General features: G+C 48.9%; 5 protein-coding genes across 6 annotated transcripts; 2 read left to right on the top strand and 3 right to left on the bottom strand.

Moving 5' to 3' along the window:
* Window positions 1-9: 9 nt before the first annotated feature.
* shtd (anaphase promoting complex subunit 1) lies at window positions 10-7,113 on the top strand. Its single transcript, XM_017162568.3, has 8 exons — window positions 10-1,127; window positions 1,185-1,308; window positions 1,382-1,543; window positions 1,610-2,762; window positions 2,832-4,888; window positions 4,954-5,388; window positions 5,460-6,042; window positions 6,113-7,113. Exons 1-8 carry the CDS (start codon window positions 71-73, stop codon window positions 6,605-6,607), a joined length of 6,066 nt encoding a protein of 2,021 aa, XP_017018057.1. The 5' UTR covers window positions 10-70; the 3' UTR covers window positions 6,608-7,113.
* LOC108071746 (P3 protein) lies at window positions 6,868-8,679 on the bottom strand. Its single transcript, XM_017162569.3, has one exon. It carries the CDS (start codon window positions 8,522-8,524, stop codon window positions 7,190-7,192), a length of 1,335 nt encoding a protein of 444 aa, XP_017018058.1. The 5' UTR covers window positions 8,525-8,679; the 3' UTR covers window positions 6,868-7,189.
* A 628-nt stretch (window positions 8,680-9,307) lies between these two features.
* Window positions 9,308-11,982, bottom strand: Ahcy (adenosylhomocysteinase). Its single transcript, XM_017162571.3, has 3 exons — window positions 11,819-11,982; window positions 11,415-11,605; window positions 9,308-10,542 (listed from the first exon to the last, which is right to left on the bottom strand). Exons 1-3 carry the CDS (start codon window positions 11,841-11,843, stop codon window positions 9,460-9,462), a joined length of 1,299 nt encoding a protein of 432 aa, XP_017018060.1. The 5' UTR covers window positions 11,844-11,982; the 3' UTR covers window positions 9,308-9,459.
* A 363-nt stretch (window positions 11,983-12,345) lies between these two features.
* RpL35 (Ribosomal protein L35) lies at window positions 12,346-13,188 on the top strand. Its single transcript, XM_017162573.3, has 3 exons — window positions 12,346-12,462; window positions 12,654-12,790; window positions 12,862-13,188. The coding sequence occupies exons 1-3, from the start codon at window positions 12,460-12,462 to the stop codon at window positions 13,091-13,093; spliced, it is 372 nt and encodes a 123-aa protein (XP_017018062.1). The 5' UTR covers window positions 12,346-12,459; the 3' UTR covers window positions 13,094-13,188.
* A 580-nt stretch (window positions 13,189-13,768) lies between these two features.
* Window positions 13,769-20,733, bottom strand: Tre1 (Trapped in endoderm 1). Of its 2 annotated transcripts, none has more exons than XM_017162572.3 (7): window positions 20,303-20,733; window positions 15,327-15,469; window positions 15,113-15,258; window positions 14,944-15,044; window positions 14,767-14,869; window positions 14,160-14,650; window positions 13,769-14,095 (listed from the first exon to the last, which is right to left on the bottom strand). In XM_017162572.3, the coding sequence occupies exons 2-7, from the start codon at window positions 15,466-15,468 to the stop codon at window positions 13,909-13,911; spliced, it is 1,170 nt and encodes a 389-aa protein (XP_017018061.1). In that variant the 5' UTR covers window position 15,469; window positions 20,303-20,733; the 3' UTR covers window positions 13,769-13,908. The 2 variants fall into 2 exon arrangements, with proteins under 2 accessions (XP_017018061.1, XP_070144425.1); XM_070288324.1 differs by lacking the exon at window positions 20,303-20,733 and adding an exon at window positions 17,559-17,577.
* Window positions 20,734-21,527: the final 794 nt, after the last annotated feature.

The following is a 21,527-nucleotide window of genomic DNA, read 5'->3' as shown; positions in this document are numbered from 1 at the left end:
TTAGCCGCGTCCGAGCGCGGGACATTTCTTTAGCTTAATCGCAACTCTGGATGAACTTGCCGTCGAGGAGATGATCGCCGTCGCAGAACCGCCGCTGGAGTTTGTGCCGCGCGGCCGTCAGTCGGCCGCCGAGCATCCCGGGCCGCAGGATCAGCCGCTGCCGAGGTACCAGTTACCCACCTCAGAGCATGTTCTGCTGCAGCGGCTGCAGAACGTTAACATCTCGGCTGCTGGCGAAGATTCGTCGGCTGGCCAGGAGTCCTGGTCAGTCCGGGAGATGTACGACGACTATGAGGCGACGGAGGATCGGGCGGCGCGACGCAGACAACTAATAGAAAGGACTAAACGATGTGGACCGAAGGCTGCGGCGGCTACGCAGCTAACGTCTCTGCCGCAGAATCTACTCAACCCGGCGCCGGAGCGGCGCGAGGAGCCGATGTGCGACTATATGGTAAACAACGAGGAGGAGCTATATGTGTACCGGAACACTGTGGTGTGGACACAGGGCCTCGACGACGGCGACGATGGCGTCTACAAGCGCATGTGTTTTACGGCGGACACGCCCGTAAGGTATGCCTGCTTCCTGAATCGTAACTTTGTCCGCGGACGCCTCGCTCAGCTGGAGGCGGCCATCCAAACGAAGGACGACGCCCTCACCGCCATCTGTGTGATGGACCAGGACTCGCTGCGCGTCTATTGTGACGACGGCGAGGACTTCCTGGCCAACCTTGACTTTCCGGTCTCGCAGGTGTGGCAGACCATCCACGGCCTGCTGCTGCAAAAGGAGTCCGGCCAGGCCCTCGTCTCGCACCTGTCCTTTCCCATGCCGCGGCTCTTCTCAATGTCGCATCCCCTGCACGAGGCCTGCCCGGTGGTCCTAAAGACGGCCACCAACTCGATCGGCTACATGACCGAGCCGGAATACAGTGTGGTTTTCACCACGGAGGACTCCGACCTGGTTCTGCTGTACGACGTCAAGTTCTTCAAGCACTTCGTGGCTCGGCTGCGAAAGGTGACCGTGGAGGAGGTCAACCATGTCAGTCAGACCCAGGACCTGGGACAAACGCTCCTCGGGCCCAGGTCACAGTCGGCGGGCAACAGCCTGAGTGGCATAAAGCAAACGGGAGGTGAGTAGGAAAACACTAAGGTTCCTCCCCGATTCTAACTTGTATGCTCCGTCACAGCAACGCCCAAAGCTCCGGGCGGGTCGTTTATGGTCAGGAGCAACACCACCACTGGCATGGGCAACATGTCTAAGTTCGGGCTCAGCCAGTCGCAGTCATTTAGCGGAGTCCTCGGGCAGTCCAAGTAGGTTTTTTGGAAGGAATTAACATAAATCCAAGGTTAAACACTCACCCTTTTTCTTCTCCTCCTCCTCCAGCCGCGCCTCCCTGGGAACGCCCCTGAGCCAGCTGCATAGTAGCATTAGCCAGCAGTCCGCGTCCATGAAGGAGATGCGCAAGATAACGAACGTGAAGCCCGCTAAACCGATCGAGCCGGAACTGTGTCTAGAGCACATCTGGACAGAGAACATCTACGGAGTGTGAGTAGTGTGCTGCCTGCCATCCGAATCCGCCCTGCATCTCGTATTATCATATCCGCTCCCCAGACCACGCGACCTGTGCGAGATGGCAACCCGAGCCTTCATCCACACGGATCTGGTGGGTCAGACGTTTCTGTGCTACCTGTTGGCCCGCTCCAGCCGCCTCCAGATGGTCCGCCTCACGGGCTACGGCAGCAGCGAGGTGCAGCTCTCCACGCTGGCCACGACCCTAGCGGCCAAGGATGCTGTCGGTCTGAGCAGGCTGCAAATGATCGCAGTCCTCGATCCCAGCGGCAGCCTTATCCTCTACACCGGCACAGTGCTCATCTCCAAGGTTCACATAACGCCGCTGCTGGCACCCACTCCATCACCAGTGCCGCCGCCGCCGCCACCGGCTCAAGGGAAGACTGGGGCTTCCGACAACACCTCCTTCGTGGAGGTGCGACGGAGCAGTCTGCTGCCCACCAAGGCGCCCGTGGATCTGGCTGGCTTTGATGAGGAGCTGCACATGCTGTCGCCGATCCTGCCGCAGGCGGTGTCCTATGCCCAGCGGCAGGCGCATAATGTCTGCAAGTCCCTGAGAGATCCGGCGGGCAATCGGTTGACCCTGGTCTACGCCACCGGCCGGATGCTGCGAATAGCCCTGCCGCTGTTGAACGACACCCGGCTACTGACCCGATGCGTGGCCACGCTGCGTCAGGTCCTGAGTCCCAGCCAGTTCCTGCACTTTGTGATCCGCTGGTACAGCGCCAGGAATCCGCCGGGGTCGCGGGACTACTCCATCGAGCAGGAGTGGCTGCTCTTCCGCAGCACATTGCTCGCCTTGATGGGCCTGACCGCTGCTCCCGATGTGGAGGCGGCTGGGGGCTACGGTCGATGCGCCACCCCGCCTCTGAATGCCAGCTTCGGTGGCGGAGTGGCTGGCTCTGGCTCTGGCTCCGGCTCCAATTGCAGCTCCAACTCGACGCTGGGCGCCCAGGACGAGCCGAAGAAGCGGAGAAAGTACAACGACTGCGAGGACTACACCGATGACGACTGGGAGTTCCTGCTGCTCCAAACGACACTGGCTCCCTGCGGCGCCGATGGGCACAGCTACAGCGTGGACATCGGTGCGCCGCTCTTCCCGATGATCCCCGCCATCTTCTACAGCCTGCATTTGCTCTACGAGGACCTCAAGCTGGACGCCGTGTTCCATGCGGCGCTCCCCTACCTGGCAACGGTAACTGTTCCCTGGTCCCTGGCCTGAAATCCCTGGTAACCTTGGTCTCTTCTCATCTCTTCTATCCAGTATCTCCACCAGCTGGCCATCGACATGCAGCTAGACAGCTACGTGCTGCACTACATCCTCGACTTCCCGGAGCTGAGCCATCGGACGGGGAAGCTGTCGCTCCTGGGTGCCGCCCATGGAGCCATGATGATGCACCAGGAGTTGCTCCGAGTGCCCGCGCCCAGTATATTTGCCCAACTGGAGCACATAGTGCTCGGCGAGGAGGAGGTGCTGCCCTACAGCTTTGTGGGCAACGTGAACGAGCGGAGCCGCAATCTGCTGCAGCTCGTCTCCTTGGTGGTGCACGGTCAGGAGCGGCTCAAGCACTGGTGGCAGTTGCTCGAGCTACCCGAAGCCGTGCAGGCCAACTATCCGCGGAGGCCCAAGCGCAGCATTACGGCGGATGCGCCGCGCAGCCATCAGCTGCTGGAGCTGATACTGGCCATGCAACTCACCCGGCGTGACATCGAGCGCTTCCCGGCGGCCGTCCATCTGATCGTGGCGGAGGCGCTGGAGGAGGCGCGTCTGGCGCCGCCCCTCGGCTGCAGCACGGCCACCTACGACCTGATTCTTCGCCCAGAGCTGGCCGAGCACACCCAACTGCCGTTCATGGAGGCGAGCATTGGGCAACCGCATTGCGGTAGGGTCTACAAGGAGGACTCCTTGTCCACCAGATGCCCACCGCCCACTACCGGCGTGATGCCGGAGCATGACTCCTCGGACCCCATGCGATACGATGACATGGACAACATGGACACGAAGCTGCTGCGACTGCGCTTCCCGGACGACATGCGCGTGGAGGAGGTGCGCCGCTTGCTGAACAGCTCGGAGCCGGTGCTCATCGAAGTGCAGCAGTCGCCGGGTACCAGCGACCACGAGTTCATCGAGGAGCAGGAGAAGCAGCTGTTCGCCCTGTGCGCCCGGACCATGACCCTGCCCCTGGGCCGGGGCATGTTCACTCTGCGCACCATGATGCCGCGTCCCAGCGACAGCCTGTCCATGCCCAGGCTGTGCCTGGTGGGCCGGGAACCGGTCAAGGGCACCACCATCGAGATGCAGCAGATTGAGTTCCCCGCCAACATGCACATGTGGCCGTCGTTCCACAATGGCGTGGCCACCGGCCTGAAGATCTCGCCGCAGACCCAGGACATTGACTCCACGTGGATCGTGTACAACAAGCCAAAGGCCCAGGCGAACAATGCTCTGGAGCACGCCGGCTTCCTGATGGCCCTGGGCCTCAATGGCCACCTGAAGAGCCTCTCCTTCATGAGCCTGTACAAGTACCTGGTGAAGTGTGACGAGATGACCAACGTGGGCCTGCTGCTGGGCATCTCGGCCGCCCATCGCGGCACCATGGACACGAGAACCACAAAGCTGCTGAGCGTCCATCTGGAGGCCCTGCTGCCGGCCACAGCCATGGAGCTGGACATACCGCAGAGCACTCAGGTGGCCGCCTTGATGGGCATCGGCCTGCTCTACCAGGGTTCGGCCAAGCGGCACATAGCTGAAGTGCTGCTGCAGGAGATCGGACGGCCGCCGGGCCCGGAGATGGAGAACAGTGTGGAGCGGGAATCGTATGCCATGACGGCCGGTTTGTCGCTCGGCCTGGTCACCCTGGGGCAGGGCGAGTCACCGGCCGGCCTGAGGGACCTCCAGTTGCCGGACACGCTCCACTACTACATGGTTGGTGGCGTGAAGCGTCCCATCAGCGGCTCCCAGAAGGAGAAGTACCGCCTGGCGTCGTTCCAGGTGCGGGAGGGCGACAACGTCAACATAGACGTGACTGCGCCGGGAGCCACGCTGGCTTTGGGGCTCATGTTCTTCAACTCGGGGAACACGGCGATTGCCGAGTGGATGCAGCCGCCGGACTCACGGTATCTGCTGGACATGGTGCGGCCGGACTTTTTGCTGCTGCGCACCATAGCCAGGGGCCTGATCTTGTGGCAGGATGTGCGGGCGGATAACGAGTGGTTCCAGGCGCAGTTCCCGCAAGCACTCCGCGTCCACCTGCGGCTCTCAACGGCGGATGAGGATGCGGCCTCCTCCGATGACGGTGATGTGGACTATGAGGCCATTACGTAAGCATCCGCTATGAGCACCCATCCGAGGGGAAGCCCCATAACCATTTCCTCTTCTTCCCCAGACAAGCCTACTGCAACATCATGGCCGGAGCAGCCTTCTGCATTGGGTTGAAGTACGCCGGCACGGAGGATGCCGTGGCCTTCGCCACACTGCGGACGGTGATCAAGGAGTTCCTGCGGTTCCCCTGCTCGCCGATGATCGACTGTGCCGGCCGCACCACCGTGGAGAGCTGCCTGATGGTCCTGCTTATCAGCATTTCCCTGGTGTTCGCCGGCTCCGGCAACTGCGAGATCCTGCGCATCATCCGGTATTTGAGGTCGCGCGTCGGTCCGCAGTATCCACACATTACCTATGGCTCCCACATGGCCATTCACATGTCCCTGGGCCTGCTCTTCCTGGGCGCCGGTCGCTTCACCATTGCCAAGACGCCCGAATCGATAGCGGCGCTGGTGTGCGCCTTCTTCCCCAAGTTCCCCATCCACAGCAACGACAATCGGTGAGCATTCATTTAGGGATTCTGTTGAGCCACAGATGAGACTCATTGCACACATATTTCCCCCCCGAAAGATACCACCTGCAGGCTTTGAGGCATCTGTACGTCCTGGCGGTGGAGCCGCGGCTGTTTCTGCCCCGCGACATCGACACCCACCAGCTGTGCTTGGCCAACATTTCGGTGCTGGAGATCGGCGCCACCGAGATGCGGCGCCTGCCCATCGCCCCCTGCATCCTGCCCGAGCTGAGCAGCCTCCAGCTGGTGGTGGTGGACGACGAGAACTACTGGCCAGTGCGCTTCGAGCGATCGCGTAACTGGCATCAGCTGGAAAAGGCGCTGGAGATGAGTGCACCGATCGACATCAAGAAGCGCACCGGTTGCCTCTCCCACCTCGAGGACCCGGACAGGCTGAAGAGTATGCTGGCCCAGACGCTGACGATGGAGCAGAGCATCTGCTGGCAGATCGACATCAACGATCTGCACCAGTTTGGCAACGAGCGGCTGGTGAAGCCGTTCCTCAGCCGCTGCCTGGCCACGAAGGGCACGGACTTTAGCTACCCGGAGCTGGTGAAGCGCCACCAGATGATGCTGCTCTTCTACAACGCTGTGGTCAAGGATCGGATACACCTGCTGCCCGTCTACCTGACATTGTACGACGTGAGTATGCCGGAAAAATCGGGGAATTCTGCAATAGAGATTCAAGATTATCTATTATCTATTTCGCTAGCACGTGACCAAGTCCATGATAAACAACATCGACGTGTGGCAGATGAAGTTGGTAGACGCCTACTTGGGCCGGAGGGACCTGGCGGAGCAGCATCCGCTCATCTCCGTGGAGCTCATCCAGATGATGCAGGAGCTGTTCAAGCAGGAAATGGAGGACTCCACGTCAGAGCTGTGCCTGCCGCTGAGGGAGTTCCTCAGCCAGAAGCGTCTGGAGCCCAGCTACGTGACCACGGTCAGTGGTCCGGACCTGCAGCGCGCCTTCTGCGTAATTAACTACTACAATCTGATGCCCAACATGCTGAGTGGCGTTGACCTGGGCACGGGTATGGGTCCCGTCAACTACATGCGCATCCTGTACGAGTGCCGGCAACAGAATCTCGAGGCGCACACCATCTTCGGGCTGATGAAAATACTCCAGGCACTCGACGCCACTACCGAGGTGGTGGTGACCCTGGACGAGGCGTCGCTGCTGGCCTACTCCATGGCCACCCAATGAGCCAAATGAATTGTTAGTTAAGCTAGAATATTGGTATAATTTGAGAATGCTCTAAAGTGATTTCAATACTGAAAGTGTGTTAACTCTGCGGGAGGTCTTCTGTCGGGTATTAAATTTTTAGTGTGGCTCGAGAGTAATTCTTGTCTGCAAGTATTGTCGAGTATACCAAGATAACAAGATGCATAACGAGCCACAATTATTTTAAGTCTTTGCCCAGGGACACGCGTCCCACAAGTCCTTTCCCATTGTAAGACGGACAGTTGAAGTATCTCCAAATCGAAGTTTATTTTAAAATATATATATATATACATGGAATGTAATACGCTTGAGATTAATGCATACCTGCTGGGCCTTTGTCAGCCAGCCTCAATCCTATATTAAATTGTATATAAGTTATCAAAAACATAAATACATATATGTATGTACAATCAAACTGCATACATATATAATTTATATATATAGTATCTATGTATAAATAACAATAAAATCTTCCTCAACGACTTGAATTACAGAGGAATTACTGATGACAGGTACTCCAAGGAAGCTATAAAGACACACGTAGAAAATTTAACAACATTGAGCTTACACAATCCGCTCTGCCTCGCCAGCGGAGCCCTCGCTTATTTTATGTCTGCAGCATCGATTGTACACATAGATGCCCAGCAGGGGCAGCGGCGTCATCACTGCCACAGCTACCGGCACAACTGTGGTAATGTCCCCCACCGGCGATCCCAGCGCCCCCAGAAGCAGGAAGATGGCAATGCCCGTATTCTGGATGCCCACCTCAATGGCAATGGTTAAGGCGTCGGCGGCGTTCTGGTGCAGCAGCTTGGACGCCAGCCAGGCGAAGATGTATCCGAGCGATGGCAGAGCCAGGCCAGCCACGGCAATCTGCCAGGAGAACAGGTAAAACAGATAGTAGTTGGTGATGATGGCGAAAACGATGATGATCAGCAGCAGGGTGGCGGAGATCGGCTTCAGCAGGCGAACCAACACCCGTGTGAGCCTTGACGATCGCTTCTGGATAACCAGACCGATGATCAGCGGCACGATCAGGCCGGCGCAGTAGGTGGCGATCTTCCTATACGGCACCTCCATGCCAGCCCGCTCGAAGATCAGCTGTCCGAGCGTGAATGTCCACAGAGGTATCGTGGCGAAGGCGGCCACGTTGCCCACAGTGGTCATCAGCACCGAGAGATGTATATTGCCGCCCAGCACAGCGGCCCAGGTGTTCGAGGCGCCGCCGCTGGGCGAGATGCCGGTAAAGAAGAGGCCCAGCTGCATTGCCGGCGACTGGGGGAAAATGAAGACGCCTAGGGCGTAGCTAAGCAGGGGCATGCCCACCAGCTGCATAACCAGTCCGATGCAGGGACCAATGGGCCGCGTGACCAGGCCGCGCAGCACCTCCAAATTAAGAGCAGCGCCAAAGTTGATGTACAGCAGCGACATCAAGACAATGATGGAGCCCAGGAATATGTGGTCTAACACGCGGTTCGGCCGCTGGACGGTCACCTCCAGCTGGCTGTCGTTACTCCAGTTGGTGGGCAGTTCGCTGGTGTTCAGCCTGAGATCGTGCAACCGCACCGTCACATTAGTCAGCCCTAGAAAGTGGGCCTCTATGACGATGGGGCCGCTCCAGTCGCGGGTCTGCGGATCAAACAGGCTCAGCGGTATGGTGGCGTTCTCCTCGGGCACTCTGGCCAGTCCCTCGTTGAGGCTCTGCAAGCGGAACACGAAGCGATCCGGCTGCTGCAGTGTCGACGGGGCCACATTCCCTAAGAAGAGCTGCACCTGCGTGCTGTTGCCCATGGGTAGCCTCAGCTTGGACGGGCGAAAGTGGGCCATCCAACCGAAGGCGGTTGGCGGCAGGCCTGCGGCCAACACCAGGAGTAGGAGACCACCGTATCCGTATCCCATTGTGTGTGATGTAATTTCGGTCCGGGAGTGCTAGAATTTTGCACCCCTTTCGCACTTGTCGAGTTCAGCGGGCGAAGTGAAGTGAAAAACAACGCAAATCACAACCAAAACAACTAACAAAATAACGCCAAATGTGTTTTATTTTACCGCTGCAATTGCATGTGCAAGCGGGACGGCTGTACTTGAACACTCACTGCACTTGGCGCAGAGCGTGGGAGAGAGAGCGGGACAGGCCTAGCTGGCGAACAGGTCGCGATCAACGGCATCTGATCTGTCATCTCTAATCTCGAATACCCTACACCCGGGTGGGGATGCTGATAAGCTAAGCGCGCAGATGTGCGAGTGGAGTGAAACCGTTGAGTCACTCCATCTCACGCGACATATTGTTTCTTTTTATTTAATTAGATTATGAATTTATTTTCTGTCGGGTCATGGAGCAATTACGTTGTTTTTCGAAGATTTCCGCATTTAAGGGGAACTGGAAACAATATGTTTTTATTTAGCAACTAACTGAATGAAAAGTAATTTTTTCAAGGCCTTTTAGATTTTTTGAATAAAAATCATAGGTAATATTAATATATATATATCTATATAAAACTTTAAGCAATTAAGCAAAATTGTTTTAAATTATTTCATAAAATTCTTAAGCTTGTTTTTAATGTATAAACTAATTATTTAATTTAATTATTTATTTCTCTCCAAAATATCTCCCAAGCCAATATACCCCATCTGCTAGAGTGTAGAGAGAGAGCGAGCGTGTAGAGACATTTACTCAAGCATGAATTGGGGTTTTTTCTCTCGCCGAGAGTACGTGAGTTGTTTTTTTATTGGAGCTTAGGTGAACAGTGAATTGTGCAAACAATAGATATAACTAGTGGGTAACCATAGCCGGCTCTGCCGCACGCGGGCGCGGGTGCAGAGATCGGAGTGGGCACTCAGTACCGGTAGTGATCGGGCTTGAAGGGGCCGGACTGCGAGACGCCCAAGTAGCTGGCCTGCTTGTCCGTCAGCTTTGTGAGCTTCACGCCCAGCTTCTCCAGATGAAGGCTGGCCACCTCCTCGTCGAGGATCTTGGGCAGAACGTGGACGCCGACAGCGTATTTGTCCGACTTGGTCCACAGCTCAATCTGGGCCAGCACCTGGTTGGTGAAGGAGTTGGACATGACGAAGCTGGGGTGTCCGTGGGCACAGCCCAGGTTAACCAAACGGCCCTCGGCCAGCAGGATGATGTGCTTGCCGTTATTCATGGTATAGCGATCCACCTGCGGCTTCACGTTGACCTTCTCCTTGGCGTTCGCATTCAGCCAGTCCACGTCGATCTCGATGTCAAAGTGACCGATGTTGCAGACAATTGAGTCGTCTGGCATCTGCACTAGGTGCTCGCCGGTAATGATGTCCCGGCAGCCGGTGGTGGTCACAAAGATCGAAGCCTCCTTGCAGGCCTCCTCCATGGTGGTGACCTCGTAGCCCTCCATTGCCGCCTGCAGGGCATTGATTGGATCGATTTCGGTGATGATGACACGGCCACCGAATCCCTTAAGGGCCTGGGCACAGCCCTTGCCCACATCGCCGTAACCGGCGACGCAGCACACCTTGCCGGCGATCATCACGTCCGTGGCCCGCTTGATGCCATCGATTAGTGACTCCCGGCAGCCGTAGAGGTTGTCGAACTTGCTCTTGGTCACCGAATCGTTGACGTTGATGGCCGGGACGCCCAGGCGACCCTCCTTGAACATCTTATACAGGTTGTGCACGCCAGTGGTCGTCTCCTCGCTCAGGCCCTTGATGCCCTTCAGATACTGGGGGAACTTCTCGTGCACCAGGTTGGTCAGATCGCCGCCATCGTCCAGGATCATGTTCAGGGGCTGGCCGTCGGGGAAGACCAGTGTCTGTTCAATGCACCAGTTGTACTCCTCATCTGTCTCGCCCTTCCAGGCGTACACAGGCACTCCAGAGGCCGCCATGGCTGCCGCAGCATGATCCTGTGTGCTGAAGATGTTGCAGCTGGACCATTGCACCTACAGGATACCATAGGAAATGAGTTCTATTGAAATTCTGATGTATACTACTCCCTGGATAGATCTTCCTACAGATACGAGGACAACGAATACTTTAAAGCAGATGTATCTCAAAAAGAACCTGCCAAGATCTTGTTAAGGACAAGAATGTGCGATTATTTTCAAAAGGTAAGCTAGGCTTCTACATTAACATTGAATTGGTTACCGTTGGCTTGATGGAATAACTGATTGGGAATCCTTGGTTACATTGTAAAACTAGTTGGAAAGTTCTGTTTGAATAGCAAACTAATTTTGCTAAGTGGAAGACGTTGGGGTCTCTTAGAAGCCCATTATGATTCCGCAACAGTTGCCATGTGCGAGGATCAAAAAAATAACAAAACGTGCTGCGTCAGAGGAAATAACAATCTTATCTCGGGCGCCTTGAACTTGCCCCCCCTCAGTCAAAACGAAAGTTTTGTTATTCAAATCGGTGCGTAAACAAAAGATGATAAGGGCACGGCCCTTTGACACCGATGAGGAGTATCTATCTATTTTTAGTGCTATTCGGCAAATCTAGGTTTCATATAAATACAAATTGTATTAAAAAATTTCGCAATGTTTTTCTACATCTTGAACTATAGAAAATAAAGTTAGGTGTATTTTCTAAATATCTATAAACATGTCTTAAAACCTGCAAATTAATTTAAAAAAAATTACATTAAACATAAATAAATAAAATATATTTTGGAAAGGAAATTGAGTTGAATATCTATCTAATCCCTATTCCAGCCTAAAACTTTAAAAATATGTTTGTTTTGATTGTGATGCTAGTATTGTGATCGTAGCTGTGGCACTTTTATCTAGTATAATCTTTGCTTTGAATGGAAACTCACCTTGGCGCCCAGTTCAATGAGGGTTTCAATGAGAACGGCCGTCTGGACGGTCATGTGCAGGCAGCCGGTGATGCGGGCGCCGTGCAGGATCTTGGAGGGACCGTACTTGCGCCGAACTGCCATCAGGCCGGGCATCTCGTTCTCCGCGATGATGATCGCCTTGCGTCCCCATGGCGACAGACTGATATCGGCTGTCGGCGGCAACAGAAGGGCGAAGGAGGAGATAGATAGAGTCAGATAAGCTTCCTGTGCTTGATTTACGCCTCTTTCAGCCTGGCCCGGCAACAACGTGCTCTTCTCGCCGGCGCACGTTTAACCTCAGAAACATGTGCGCGCCGCGCATATGTGAGTGAGCTTGTCGCCTGTTGCCGGTCGGCGATGTTCTGCACTTATTTATAACTCACCAACTTTGTAGTTAGGCTTCGACATTCTCGCAAGGATTGGGTTCTGGGCTTGGACGAGGAGCAGACAGAGAATCGCACACAACCGAATGGAAGACGCGGGCAGCGGTGAATGAAAAAAACCCAAAACAGTGGATTCTTAAGGCACCGGGCGGCGATAACGATGCAGTCGATAGTTTTGGGGCCGGCCGGCACGATGATATCGATAGGACCCCAAGTGTGGCTGTAGCAAAACCATTAAATTATTTTCAACTAAATTTTACATAATAATATTAGTTCTTGAATTTAATTATAAATGGTTTTTCAAAATTGCTGAAATATCAGCAATGTATTTGGCGAGTTTTGAGAACCAGAGTTGTCTGGGGCAGGGCAACGCTGTTATTTGCCAACTCGAAATGACAGGAAAATGGAAGAAATCCAATTAGAAGACTAATTAATGGATATTCTTAATAAATTGGAGTACGTATTATTGCATTTCTCTTAATTTGGCGACATAATTTTTTAAATTGCCCGTTTCGAGTGCTATTTAGTGTGACCACTCGTGGGATGTTTCAGCTATCGCCACCTGGCAACACTGATTTCTACACCTCCGGTCACACCGTCCATCAACTAGCTCTTTCTTTTTTGACGTGACCAGCGAGAAAATGGTTGGTGTTTTTTGTGCGAAAATTACTTTTAAAAAATAAGTGACATCCGTGCACGAAGTGGACTGCAAGGCCTAAGGATGCACAGCCAATAGAGTGCTTTACACGATGGAAATGCTATTTTTTTGTGTGCCACTCGAGAATGCGAAGATTATTAATGATATGTTTTTTGTATTGTTTGTGTTGTCGACCAGGTGAAGGTTAAGTGCTCCGAGCTGAGGACGAAGGACAAGAAGGAGCTCACCAAGCAATTGGAGGAGCTCAAGACTGAGCTGCTCAGCTTGCGTGTGGCCAAGGTGACGGGCGGAGCTCCCTCCAAGCTCTCCAAGATGTGAGTATATGCCCCTGTGTTCCCCCTGTCCGTGCCAAGCTAATCTAACCATTCGCTGTTTATGTTTACAGCCGCGTTGTGCGCAAGGCCATCGCTCGCGTCTACATTGTGATGCACCAGAAGCAGAAGGAGAATCTGCGTAAGGTCTTCAAGAACAAGAAGTACAAGCCCCTGGATCTGCGCAAGAAGAAGACCCGCGCCATCCGCAAGGCTCTGTCGCCGCGCGACGCCAACCGCAAGACCCTGAAGGAGATCCGCAAGCGCTCCATCTTCCCACAGCGCAAGTTCGCCCTCAAGGCCTAGACCGTGGATCGTTTTCGGTTGTCTATATAGTGTGCGTTAAGGTTCTCCAGATGAAGAAAAGAAATAAAACCTTTTTTTTAAAGTGAAACGAAAAACTGTGTGCTATTTGTTATGTTTTTTTTGTCTGTGAATAAGAGAACCGCGAGTGTCTGTCACGTGGATGCAATGATTCTACTATTGAAACAAGCTTTGTAAGCTGTCCACTGAACCGGAAAATGGCGCGCATTTGCTAGCTGAAAACTAGAGGAGTAGAGGCTTACTCTCTTTATGATTTTTAATAACTAAATGACGTTCACTAAACAAAAAGTACTTGCCTCTATAGTTGTCATGTGCCTATGGTCGGTGGTTACTTGTAAATTCTCTTGAAAAGCTCCGCTAATCTGACTTGCAACTTGAAGTTGTTTAATCATATAAATATGGAAGACAGACCAATGATTTCGTGCACCCATCACTCCTTTATCGGAAGACACTCAATAAGCAGCATGGATATAAATATTTTAGGTTTTCAAAGTTTCTACTGGTAGTTCCTTAATGTGTTTCTTGATTAGGCGTTCTAGTAGAAGGCCGTCTTATATGACAGTGTATTTGCTAATCGAATTTTAAACAGTTTTTCATTAGAACTTTACACAGAGATTGAAAAACACTAGCATTTCTCAATTGGTCTACGTATATATATTTGTCTTTGATGTAAGCGCAGCCATACATCGATGCGTATATTTATAAATTAAACGGTAATAATTAATTATAGTTGATAAACGAATTACAAGTTCTTAATGCAAAGACTCGACACTGATTCCGACTCTGATTCGATTCGATCATACTGAATATGTTTGGCACATTTGGTTAATACTATTCTTCTGCACAGCGTGGAAGAGCGGCGTGCTGCGGATCACGCCCGACAGCTCCTTGGAGTTTTTGCTTTGGTGATAGTTTCTACTTGCCGTCGTCGACAGCGGCTCGCCCCAGAACTTGAGCAGCGCAAAGATCTTGAAGTAGGCCGCCCTGTAAGACAGTAATTATTGCAATTAACGAGTTATGGACATCGATTAAGGTGAATGAATCCTACCTGTAGTTGCGATTGCTGGCCGCATAAATGATTGGATTAATGACGCTGGAGGCCCAGGCCATCACCGAGGCGATGATGTGCAGCCAGGGATACGAGGTCTTTCGCTCATCGTCCACCACATTGGCCAGCATCAGCGGCAGGAAGCAGATGAGGAAACACAGGAAGATGGTGACCATCATTACGGTCAGTCGGTTGTCTTCGCGCGCCTTTCTCGTACTTGTGGTGGTCACATAGGAGCCGCCTGCCGAGGATCCCTTGCCCGCCGCATTCGCTCCAATCTGAAAGTTGTCGTGGCTGCGGATCTTCTTCTTTTGGTGCAGCACAGTAATGTAGATGCAGGAGTACGAGACGATGATCACCAGGCAGGGCAGCAGGAATCCAATCAGGAACAGTGTCTTCTTGATCGATCGTCCCTCCTTCTTAAGGATCGTGCAGGAGAATGTGGCTTCGTCCAGTCCCATTTCACCCCAAATGCCGAGAATGGGTGGCAGCTGCAGGAAAATGTATTATTTTTTAGTAGCATGTCTTTAATGTTTTTATTAGCGATTGAAAATCACCCTAAAGACATTTCTATCTGGAAATCTCACTTCCTCTTCTTTGTACTCACCAAAAGCAGAAAGGAAACGGCCCACACAAACAGCAGCTGGAGGGTTATGAACTTGGGCTTGTATATCTGCGAGTATCGGCTATGGCAAGCGATGAGTATATATCTGTCCAGGGGATTAGGTTTCAACGTGGAGGATTAGCTGATTTGAGCCGGAGCGGAGAGGGGATTTTGGTTTACCTGTTCAGGGTGATGCCCACCATGCTGAGGAGTGAAACGGCCACGTTGCCGTAGAAGATCACGGGAAAGATCTTGCACAAAGTGGTGCCAAATGTCCAGCTCTGGTTTAAATAATAAGCAACGATTATAAATGACACTATTATCCTCTCAGCTCGACTATTACACTCACCTCCTGGAAGAATCGCACCGCTGTCAGCGGCAGACTGAAGGAGCAGAAGAGCAGGTCCGAGATGCTCAGCGATATGACGAAGGCAGTGGTGGCATGCTCCCGTATCGTGGGGCTCTTGAGCAGCGCCAGCAGGGTGATCAGGTTACCTGCGTGCAATGTCAAGCCAAGCAGGTTAGTGGGCAGGAGATGCAGGAGAAGGAGGAGGATTACTCACCCAGCACACCGATCGTCACAAAGACGCAGGCACTAATGGCGGCGAACAATGTCGCCGAATGCGGGTAGATCGACTGCGTGGCCGCTGGGGCATCCATCTGCATGTCCGTCGTCTCCAGGTTCATCGTCATTTCCATGTCCATTCTGGAAGAAACAATGAAATCGAAAAGGCAGCATTAGCGATGTTGAGAGCAGGACTAATCCCCATTTGCAAACCAGCTGTCCTCTCTTTGTTTAACTTAAACCCAAAGTTTAATCACATTGATATTGTATATATTTCTGAGCAGGATTTATGCAGTTTATAATTATTATAAGATATATTGTTTGAATCATCAAGAGTGCACTACTTGAGCCCGCATAATTTCTGATAATCTCGTGGGGCTCTTTTAAAGATTAGATAACCGGATGTGTATTAATATATATACCTAATTAATTATTCCAATTAGAGGGGAAGCCCGGAACTTGGATTTAATTGTACCAAGGGTCCAGAAAACCTGGTAATGTGAATTAATCTGCCATTATTGGGAATGTAATTCTGATAATTACGAATAAATTGAAGAATTTATAAGTATACAACAACATGGTGACCCATTCCCAATGCATTTTTCTGTGTGTAAGGAAATACATATATAAAGGAAATACATATAATCACCGAAATCAAGTTTCCATCGCGTGAAAATGAAAAGCTCTGGATGAATGAATGGACGCACATAAATAAGTACGTGAGACGACTTAAAACATTTAACTAATTTCTGCATTGCGGATGCAATATAGCCCAGTTTGCTTCACTGGAGTTTAGCTCAGTGCAGGCTGAACTGTGGAAAAACTCGATCTAAGCCGATCCTGTAGCCGGGATTAGCGAGGAAGTCTGCATACTCCCACTGGCAACGACAGCGACAACGACCTATTCCGTGAGATATCGCATCCGAGACATTTGATTTATGCGGACTGATTTCGTTATAAGATCGAGCTCGGCCGGTTAACTGGCCATCGTAATGATCGAGATCCGATCCCAACCGAGCCAGTTTTCGCACGAATTTAAATTAAACATTTGTACGAATTTTTCATCGCAACATTTCTAGTTTTCCGGTTTTCGGTTTCCTCCAATTTCCTCATCAGTCGGCAGCAAGGCGAACGGCTCTTTCTGTGGCTTTGGATAACACAGCATGACATACACATATCAAATAGCTGCTGACTGTGACTGTGTAGTGATTGATGGCCACAAGATTATTTATTATCAAATCAGGATTCAAATGGAGATCAATGTCAGCGCCGACCGGGAACATGAAAGGATAATTAAGGAGTCGTCGGTGCCGAAAATTATAACGGTCAGATGGCTTTAAGGCCTTACAACTGAAAGATATAATTAAATGATAATTTTACTCGTTTTACAGTTCCGTTTTAATTTATTATTGGAGTCGCTAGCTAACAAATACTTGCAATTTGCTTAAAACTAAATAGTAATGGCATCTCTGAAAATCAGGTAAAGTTAGTACTGATGACTCAGAATCGACCAGTTTCTGCGGCTTTCTTTTTATTAAATCAACGTATTCATTTTGCATTTAAATGGTCTTTCTTCTTAGTCACGTTCTTTGTATGGAAATGCAGTTTCTTTAACTTAATACACGCAGACCTATCAGCACTGATATCGGAGAGCGTTTAATGTGAATGAGAGTGATTAAGATTCCGGAATATTATGGGTTTTTGGTTAGTAATGAATAATCCCAGCCAGCTGATTCTGGTAAAGCCAGTCGGGAAAATACAGTTTTTATACATTTTTAACTAATCGGAAAACTGCAATTTGGCTATTGTATGTCTGGTGAGGGAGTTATTCGACTTAATCTGTCTTTTCCTTGGTCTGTGGACTAACATGCGAGAAAAGCTATTAACATAAAGTTTGCTACCGTGTTTGATGATTAAGTTGTGATAAAACCTGTCATGAATTTTGAATAAAACCTGAACACATTGATAAACTTATATTATTCGGTTTATTGAAGAAAAGTGTTTACTTTTTATTAAGGAAAACGCGTTTTGATTACATACAAAACTTGACTGAAAGCGATTAACACATGTATAGTTTGATTAGAGCCGTAATTCGATAACCAAAACCGATTGTCGCCCTTGTTAGTGTCTTATTTCTGATTTTGAAATAAATAATGGTTTTGATATGCTGTCAGTGAGTTTTTGAAAGCGATTTCTTATCTGCTTGAGGCCTTACACATAACATACATACACAAGTTCTGGGTTCCGAAACAGTCTTTTTTCGAAATCTCGCTCTTAGCAAAAGGCCTCTTTGAATTTGTAATTGTTATCGTTGCGAACAAGGGCTGTAAGGAGGTATCAGCGACATTAACATTAATGCACTTTTTTACGACCAATTAAATTTTCATTTTCCTTTCTCTTCGAATTGATAAGAGGCGAAAGCGATGGCTACAGTGCCCGACGACACAAATTGAATCAAATGGTTCCCGTTCAAGTTCCCAATCGCATTTCCATTTATATTTCCATATTCACTGCCGAGTTACACCCGTCTTTCCGTTGCCCAGTAAAAACAAGAACCGACCATCATATGCTGCGCGTATTGAATCAATGACACTTTCAATTAAGCCGCGCTTTGTCACTCTCTCAGTAACTTTTTGTTTTTCTTGTTTTTCAGTTGTATTTTTTGTGCAGAGATAACGCTGGTTGCGTCCAACTGTTTTGCATATGCACACAATTCCATTTATTTAATGCTTTCTATTTGGTTCGGTTAAATTAAAAAGCGCCTTGTTACGCATTTAACGATGTTTCCGGTGCGTGCTGCTAGCTACTCTTCTGGGAAAGCTGGGAAAGGGACCGAACACCACCAGAAGAAGGGGGTGCTACGTACACACATGCATATGTACATGGACATATATGGAACCATGGGGAACGGGAACCATGGAAAACCAAGGAAGCCCAGAGGAAGGGGGTGATAAGTGGGGACAGCGGTTCGCTTTCATGCATGATCAACATGTGTGTTTGTTTTCAGAGCTCTTGTTGTTTCAGTTCTTTCCTTTTTGGTTTTTGGACAGGGGAGAAGCAGAGTAAAACAGCCCGCAACTGGGAATCTGAATATGCATCCCACATAGCACAGAACACCATGCCCAGGCCATGCCATCCCATACCACCGCATCCCATATAAGAACAGTCCCAAGTCGTGCGTGATCTTACAACAGCGGTGGAACTAATAGAGACAATCATCATATTTTATCATATATTTTATAAGGATTTAAATATTTAGAGATTAAATATACATAGATTCTATAGAGTATTTCAACGATTGTAATATTTACGTACGTTTTAAAGCTAAAGTTTTAGGATTCCGAGTTCTGGGAAAGAACACACAATATCAATCTGCAAGAGCTATGCTGCTGGCCGCGAGTGTGGGGGAGGAGGAGTGCCCCTCAACAGTTGGCAATGATGATGGCACAGATATCAGAGATAACGCTCCCCACTTTCAGCTGGGATGTACGGATTCCTCCAGTTTTCTCCCCCTCTTTCAAAAATACGCACATTATGTACACACAGCTAAGCACATAATGTTTATACATACATACATGTGCATATATTTACATCAAAGTCTTATCAGCCTTGGTTTCCCACCGCCAAAGTTCCTTATAAGCCCCCCTATCGAAAATCCAAGAAAAGCAGCGGAACGAAGCTTAAATATAATCAATCAATAAATATGTGTTTTACGTACGGAAGGAGGAGGCAATTGTATGCAAATAATTATTTCCCACAGAGAGAAAAATATGTGTCATCTTATCTGTGTGTGACGTTATCGACATTACAGACTTACGCTTGAGTATTATAAATGATGGATTAAAATAAATATACATATATATTTAATATCTTCATATTAAGCTTTTAAATATTTAACATAGACAGCAACAGTTCATTACACCCGTCATCTAGTAAATCCAACTTTGAGATCCTATTGTTAAAAGTTACAAAATTAAAACCTTTAATAGGAAGCAATAGGTCTTTACTTTTATTTGCTGTGCTATTGTACCATAAATATTTCGCACTTTCGTTGCACTTTGCTGACTAATCGAAAGCTAAGTAGCAGCTTTAAATCCCCAATATGTTTTTTGAAAGTATATATGTATGTAAGAATACATATATAAATCTATGTATGTATGACGTACATATGTAAATAATGCACATGTGTATTGGAACGTTTTGGAGCTGGGTTTTTTCTCAATATTTTTTCAGAGACTTGAGTTGAATGAGTCGCCGCAGTTCTGCTACCAACTGTTGTTGGGCGGGAAAGAGATGGACAACGGGGCAATGGGATGATTCATGCAGCTGACGTTTTAAAAGAGCTGGGAGGGAAAGAGAAGGCGAATCGGAAGCAGCAGAATCAAAAATATCGGTGTAAATAAAAACAAAAGCCTTTGCGGGAGGAGAGGAGGGGATTATTGAAGACCAAGAATGTAAATAAGCAGAGAAAAAGATAAATAATATAACAATATTATTTAATATTAAAATATTTTAACTAGTAATTTTCTATTACCCTGCCTGACCTTCATATTACGATAGGGATTTTTCTTATTTATTATCGCATGTATTATTGGCAAACATTTTTCTGCCAGTGTATTGCATTAGCCTGCTCCCATCATCTCTCCCTCTCCTTATTCCACTAATGTTCTCCCCCTCCCTTATCATTGCAGATTTTTTTTTGTTTTAAGAGGGTGGAATCGGGATTTCGGATGCGGCAGAGCGAGATGGGGATAAACTCATGAATAGGGAGAAACAGCCGTTCCTTAATCGTTTTTTTATACCCATACCTATGCAGTTCTGCGCGTGCGTGCATGTGTGTGCGTGTGGACCAAATGCAGCAGCGGCAACAACAACAAGGCTAATAACAAAAACCCGCACAATTGTCTTGACTTAAATTGTTAACAAAAGTGGCTGATTGCTTTTTGGACAGAATCTGGTATTGGTAACACTCACCTGAACTCGTTTCTGTACGCGTCTGTGTGTTTCCGCTCGTTATTTTATTTGTACTCTTCGTTCCTTAAATGCGTTTAAATTGCATTTTGTTTGGCGCACAGCACTCGTTTCGAATTAACAAACACAGATATTAAGCAGGACAACAGGGAAAAAAATGCAAAAATAAATAAAAGTATAAAGTCAACCGATTCTGGCCTTCCTCTGACTGTGGCCTTTTGTTTTTGTTTTTTTTTAACGTTGGCAGTGACACGCTGTATGACAGAGGGGGGGAGGTTAGATCTCCGATCACGCAGCTCGTATTTCGTACGTTTCGTATTTTCTTTGGCAATTAACGGCAATAATAAGAACAACACAACGGAACGGGAATGGGAACGGGGGAAAAAAGAGTCTCCGCGGAGAACTTCTTTGCTCGCGATTTCGATTTCGTCTTAGAGCTGGGAAACTATCGATGGTACTATCGAGGTATCGACTTTTTCCTTTTTTTTGAGCCACACAATCGCGATTTCGATTGCCAAGCTGGGTTTGGAGAAAAATATCGATACCCTTGGAGAGTTTATTCTCGTGCCGTTCTGTTCTATCGATATTTCGGAGCCGCTGCGCAAGCGCGGGTGAACAGAATTTTGAATTGTTAAAACTTACTTTTATATTTTTTGAAAAAGGAATACGATTGCAATTTAAAAATTAGAAAAATACAATTTCCATACTTGTAAATATTTTATATTTTTGATGTGCCCCAAAAAGGAATTTCTGAAATCTCAAAATTCAGGAAAATTCAGTTAAAATTAAAACAAACCTAAATCATATTAGATACATAAATACTAACAATTAAAAATTTTTTAATATCCGGCCACTCCCTTTTTTATTTATTTCTGTCACTTTAAATATTTTGCGCAGATTTCTCCTGTTAGTTGTTTAGTTTCATTTGACCAAAATGGATAATGATCCAATTGTAGACTGTAACAGTAATTATTTAGACTTTTTTTACATTAAGTTTATGGGTTTTGTATGCATAGTTGAATTTTGTCCACCTGTGTCCACAATTTGCATGTTTTAGCACCATTTGGCTTTCACCTTTTGCCGGCAATTAAACTCTTATTAGCAGTGACAATAAGGTATCATAAGTCATGTGTACCTAATTGGGGTTTTTAGGTACTTTTTAATATATAAGTAACCTATATACTATAGAGTCGGTTGATTTTTTGATTAAAAAAATGTATGCCCTATA

Source organism: Drosophila kikkawai, chromosome X (genome assembly GCF_030179895.1).
Source record: "Drosophila kikkawai strain 14028-0561.14 chromosome X, DkikHiC1v2, whole genome shotgun sequence".
Classification (NCBI taxonomy): domain Eukaryota; kingdom Metazoa; phylum Arthropoda; class Insecta; order Diptera; family Drosophilidae; genus Drosophila; species Drosophila kikkawai.
The sequence above is the reverse complement of the archived record's forward strand: the minus strand, read 5'-3'. Positions and strand labels throughout refer to the sequence as shown.

Bases quoted from the DNA above. Each gene is read 5' to 3' on its own strand.
- Tre1 (XM_017162572.3), bottom strand. From the start codon at position 15,468: ATGGACATGGAAATGACGATGAACCTGGAGACGACGGACATGCAGATG. The intron at 15,045-15,112 runs GTGAGTGTAATA...TATTTAAACCAG, and splicing joins CGGTGCGATTCTTCCAGGAG to AGCTGGACATTTGGCACCAC. The intron at 14,651-14,766 runs GTGAGTACAAAG...ATTTTCCTGCAG, and splicing joins CCGTTTCCTTTCTGCTTTTG to CTGCCACCCATTCTCGGCAT.
- shtd (XM_017162568.3), top strand. From the start codon at position 71: ATGATCGCCGTCGCAGAACCGCCGCTGGAGTTTGTGCCGCGCGGCCGT. The intron at 4,889-4,953 runs GTAAGCATCCGC...CTTCTTCCCCAG, and splicing joins GTGGACTATGAGGCCATTAC to ACAAGCCTACTGCAACATCA. The intron at 5,389-5,459 runs GTGAGCATTCAT...CCCCCCCGAAAG, and splicing joins ATCCACAGCAACGACAATCG to ATACCACCTGCAGGCTTTGA.
- RpL35 (XM_017162573.3), top strand. The intron at 12,791-12,861 runs GTGAGTATATGC...TTATGTTTACAG, and splicing joins CCCTCCAAGCTCTCCAAGAT to CCGCGTTGTGCGCAAGGCCA.
- Ahcy (XM_017162571.3), bottom strand. From the start codon at position 11,843: ATGTCGAAGCCTAACTACAAAGTTG. The intron at 11,606-11,818 runs GTGAGTTATAAA...TGCCGCCGACAG, and splicing joins GAAGCCTAACTACAAAGTTG to CCGATATCAGTCTGTCGCCA. The intron at 10,543-11,414 runs GTGAGTTTCCAT...GGTATCCTGTAG, and splicing joins TCATTGAACTGGGCGCCAAG to GTGCAATGGTCCAGCTGCAA.
- LOC108071746 (XM_017162569.3), bottom strand. From the start codon at position 8,524: ATGGGATACGGATACGGTGGTCTCCTACTCCTGGTGTTGGCCGCAGGC.